Genomic DNA, 5,279 nt, shown 5'->3' on the forward strand with positions numbered 1-5,279 from the left:
TCAATATTCTTTTGCTTTGCGTAGAGGAATTGAATAATACATCATTTGATTCGAATCTCGTCTCAAATCTCGTAAGATTGAATTCATTGTTAGTTAACAAGTATATATAATTGAAATTAAATAAGTTTTTATTGAATTGAAATCAATTAACCCATGCTTGTTGTAATAATTTCTCATTTATATTTAATTCATGATCCCATATATTCACAACCCATCAAATTAATTTATTAGAATTTTCAACCAACTCCAATTTTAATTCATTATTTAAAGGGTGAAAAATTATAATGTATAACTTTTTCTGAAGTTTGGCATAATTACGATTACCCCTTGTTTAGAAAATTATAAATACCATCCCTGGTATTTGATGAAATTATGTAATCGTTTGATAGAAATATGAAATTGTCAAATTTGCCCTTACTGTATTTTTTTGTTTTTTTAAAAAAATTTAAAACTTATAAAAAAATCGAAAGGGATGAATGAAAAAATTTTAAAAATTATAAAGAAAATTATCCACTTAGTCCATAAAAACATAATTTCTTAAAAAATAAATAAAATTATAACTTTTAATCCACAAATGTATTTTGGTCAGTTCACCATAAAAAAATGGTGGAAACTTAACGCATTGGGCTAATTGTTAGACGATCGTTAAAATAAGGGGGACTTGTAATTTTTCAAACAACAAAAGGGTATTCATAGTTATGCTAAATCTTAGGGGAGGTAGTTTTAATTTACCCTTACTTAAACTACATAATGCAAACATGACAGGAGACATTATATCATGTCATTTGAAAAAATATAATTTTTTCGGGTATGGTTAATTACTATGGCCAAAAGAAGAAAATTATGGCAAATACAAATCAACCACGACTTCACAACGGTCATTGGCCGTTGTTTCTACATGTTTGGTCAAAACATATGCCATGGACAAAATCATTTATAGAGTAGCAAAAATTGAATTCTTTTATAGTTTGTCTGACAGCTGCCCTATCCTTAATATAATGTTTTATGACAATATTTCACCGATGAATCCAAAATGTATTGAAATAGATGCACAATATCTTATGGGTGGCTGCATATGCTACTCCAAATGCACACAGTCTGTATCCTCTTAGCTCTATCCTATCTATCTCTATATATATATATATATATATACGCATACAATTAACAGAGACACGCACACACACACACACAGAGATGGGGGGTATGAGTGAGAAGCAAGAAGCATTGGTTAAAGAATCATGGGAAGTGATGAAACACAACATTCCTGACCTCAGTCTTCGTTTCTTCACTTTGTAAGTGTGTGTGTGAGTGTGTGTGTGCATATACATACATATACATATATATAGAGTGATATAATTATGATGAAAATGAATATTATTGTAGGATTCTGGAGATAGCACCACCAGCAAAGAACATGTTCTCATTTCTAAAGGACACAGATGAAATCCCACAAAACAACCCAAAGCTCAAAGCCCATGCTGTTAAAGTCTTCAAAATGGTCACTACTTTTCTACTTACTACTCATTTTTTTTCATGATTTATTTAATATTAATATTACTACTATTATTATTATTCTTCATAATTTGTTCCACTTTATCTCAAAATTTGATTTGAGGAATTGGTTTAATTCTTTTTTTGTGGTTTTCTGCGCCAAATGATAATGTCCAATGTATATCTACTCTGTGGTTCATATTTTTCTAGTGCATAAACCATATTTTCACAGTAGGTTAAAAAGAAAATGATTCCTAATTAGGTGATATTGGATTTTGTGATTTTCTTAATATATAAACATTGTAAATGAGCAAATTATTCTCCTGGAAAAAATATTTTTTTAACAATTTACTCCTCTATATTTTTTAGGGCTTATTGCAATTTTGCTTGTGTATCTATAAGGGGTTGGCAATTTTGACGTCACTGCATTTGTCATCATCTTGTTTCTTTTGGATGGCGTCACTGCATTCGTCATCACCTTGTCCTTTTCAGTTGTTGGTCATAATGTCTTGTCGGCCATATGATTGCTAGCTGGCTTTCCTGCTTTGTTGACTGTTGGTCTTTGTTGCTTTCTGCCAACAGTCTTATTCTTGACTTTTCTTTTTTTACATTCTCCAACTTTTACATTATTTTGTAAAAATTCTTTCTTTTACCCTTATCCTCATTTGGTTCGGGTTTTTTTTGGGTAACCAATTTTTTGTCACGAACAGATGCTTCTCTTATTTCAAGCAGCAAGGACATATATGATTATGCAATTGCCCATCCTAGTTGCTTCGGTCGCTGATAGTTTATTTTTCTAGATCAACATCCCTTTCTTTTCAAATAAGCTTAATGCGAACTTAGTATTTTTTTCCTGTCATGGAGTTTAACATGAATGATCTATTCACTTTGTTTAAGAAAATTTTGAATCGATATTTGACTTTGTCCATCTCAGTGAAACAGACCCATAATCCCAAGCTCTTCAAGTTGAGATATCGTCTTCATTAATAGCTTATACCAAAGGAGCTTCTCCTGAGGCAACTTTAATTTTGTTAAAAGCTATCATATCCAGTTTCTACAGCTTGACGAAATGGAAGGCTGATGAGACCCATTTTCTGCTATTTCTGGAGCTGTTCTACTAATTTAACTCCAAAATATCTCCTCTTTTCAAGTTGGGGTTGTTTTGCTAAGAGTTATAGACTGCCCCACTAATCTAATTTGAAAGTTTTGAAATTTTCAAAAAAATTGGTAACATAGTAGGAACTGAAGCCAAGGCTCCAAAATCATACCATTTTCGAACATCTTTTGGTTCCAAAATCATACCATTTTCGAACATCTTTTGGTTTGAATCCCTATAACATCCAAACTCTGTTGTATTTTCTGGAAGTTTCGATGATGGTATTGCTTGGGTTTACTCCTTTCCACGAAACTAATTTTTCCCACATTTGTTGGTATACTTGCCAAGCAAAAGAAAAGAAGAAGAAGAAGAAGAAGATATTACTCGTCAGTATTAACCTTAGCCTTAGAGGTGCCATCTCTCCCTCTTTGACCCTAGATGTATTGGGTTGACTTGAATCATCAGGAGTTTGCACTTCCTACATCCCAATTGTTGTCATTTCACTAGAGTCTAGCAATGGCCTCGTATAATCGATACTTGAATTCGAGGTCTAGAGCCCTGCACTCTAAGGGCATGTTTAGGATCATGCTCCCTCAACTCGTTAGTCATCCCTTAGGATGATGCCTTCTAAATTCGTTCTCGTAGATCGTTCTATAGCGAGGTGGATGTCTCAGGATTCTCTCTTTAGTTTCTCTCTGATCTATAATCTCCCTCTAGTAAGATCCTTGTGTAGATATGGAAAGATTTTAAGGATCTCGTCCACCTTTTGGTTCAAGGTTTCTATTTCAAAGGTATATGAATTAACTAATGTCTATAGTCTTGAACTGTCTTTTGAATTTCTCGCAAATCTTGCGAGATCTTCGAGGTATCCGACTTCGAGTTCTTTCGAATCAGTTCCTTTAATCATAACTTTTAACAACTGTATTAAAAAAGGAATTTACCCAGCCTGGTTTTCCTTGTTGGCCTTCTACCATGGATTTCGATTGCTTCTAGGCTCTTTACCATATTCCGTGGTAGCATCTTTGGGGTCTGGTGAATTCTCCACCATTCTTCTTGTTCTTCCTCTGTAAGAGGTTCAGGTTCCCACTTCATTGTTGTTATAGCCCTGTCTAGAATTTCTAAGATGAAATTCTTTTTTTTGTCTTTTCAAGATCTGAAAATACTCCTAGTTGCCACTTGAACCATCATTCGGTGGTGTTTGGAGATAATCCTCTCTATTTCTTAAAATTTCCGTCTTTGATCTTTTAGAATCTGAAAGTATTCCCTATTGTAACTCGAACTTTCATTCGATTCCATTCTCTTAAAGAGTCTCATTTGTTAGTGGATAAATAATATCTAAATGCAATATAAATAAATATAAATCTAAGTTTTGATACCATTCGTGCCGAGCATGTTCAAGAATATGCATTAGGATGCAAAATAAAATCGAAAATAGACTAAAATGCTCATTTTAAAGCTATGAAAGGATAAAATCGTCCATAATTCTGCCAAATTCGTGTGGAGGACTAAAATCGCAACCGTTTTAGAACTTACAGGACTAGAATTGTGAATCGTAAAGTTACAGGACCAATAACACCACTCCCCTTAGTTACAGAACTAATTTTGCAATTTTTCCTATTTTAAATGCAACCCTCTTGTATTTTTTAAAATGAAGCAATTTACCTTCCTAGATAGATGGGTGAATATTACTTCATTTTAATTAACACAGGAGGATAAATTTCAATTTTCTTTTTTATCGTATAGGTAATTTGCACATTTACAATATCAATTTTATATATATATATATATATATATATTGATTCATTGGAAAAGACTAACAATTAATTAATAAAATTGAGGTAATTAGACATGTGAATCAGCCATTCAACTTCGTGAGAAAGGTGAAGTGGTGGTTGCGGACACTACTCTCAAGTGGTTGGGATCTGTTCATCTACAAAAGGGAGTGATTGATCCACACTTTGAGGTAATTAATTATTCTTCTTTCTGCAATAATCCTTTTCAGACTTCATTCATGACAAGAAACCATACATGTTATAACATTATATGTACGTACAAACATTAAGGTTGTGAAAGAAGCATTGCTGAGAACAGTGAAGGAGGCGACGGGGGAGAAATGGAGTGAGGAGATGAATGGTGCGTGGGCAGAAGCCTATGATCAGCTAGCAACTGCCATCAAGAATGAGATGCATGCAGAGGCAGCTACTGCTGCTGCCATCAACTCCTCATAGTTCTCGATTTTATGATCCGCAGTGGACTGCTGGATGTGGTCGTCGTTTGTGATTTCATCTCATTTTATCTTGTCTCGATGAAGAAAAAATAAGATAAAATGGGTTTGGTAGGGATGTAATACTTCGAATATGTGTTTGAATGTGAAATAAAAGTGCAATAATGATATTTGAATCAAACAATTTTTCAGATGAAAAATTTGTTTGGATGTGGAATATTTTTAAAGGCCAAAATACTTTTTTAGTCCCATAAAATAAGGACAGGATTATTTTTCTTTTTTGGTACCACAACTCTGGCAGGTGGCGTTTTTAATCTTATAAAACTCAAAATCACATCTTTTAGTCCCAAAATTACAACGTACATGACTTTTTGGGACTAGAAATACATGATTATGAGTTTTATCGACCAAAAGCGACACATGTCATAGTTGTGGTATTAAATCAAATTCGATCTTTATTTTATGGAA

General features: G+C 33.2%; 1 protein-coding gene across 1 annotated transcript; it reads left to right on the plus strand.

The window, feature by feature from the left end:
- The first annotated feature begins 1,096 nt into the window (after window positions 1-1,096).
- Window positions 1,097-4,961, plus strand: LOC105180317 (non-symbiotic hemoglobin 2). Its single transcript, XM_011103983.2, has 4 exons — window positions 1,097-1,292; window positions 1,384-1,498; window positions 4,434-4,550; window positions 4,651-4,961. Exons 1-4 carry the CDS (start codon window positions 1,195-1,197, stop codon window positions 4,813-4,815), a joined length of 495 nt encoding a protein of 164 aa, XP_011102285.1. The 5' UTR covers window positions 1,097-1,194; the 3' UTR covers window positions 4,816-4,961.
- The last annotated feature ends 318 nt before the right edge of the window (window positions 4,962-5,279 follow it).

This window comes from Sesamum indicum, unplaced genomic scaffold, assembly GCF_000512975.1.
Source record: "Sesamum indicum cultivar Zhongzhi No. 13 unplaced genomic scaffold, S_indicum_v1.0 scaffold00663, whole genome shotgun sequence".
Classification (NCBI taxonomy): Eukaryota; Viridiplantae; Streptophyta; class Magnoliopsida; order Lamiales; family Pedaliaceae; genus Sesamum; species Sesamum indicum.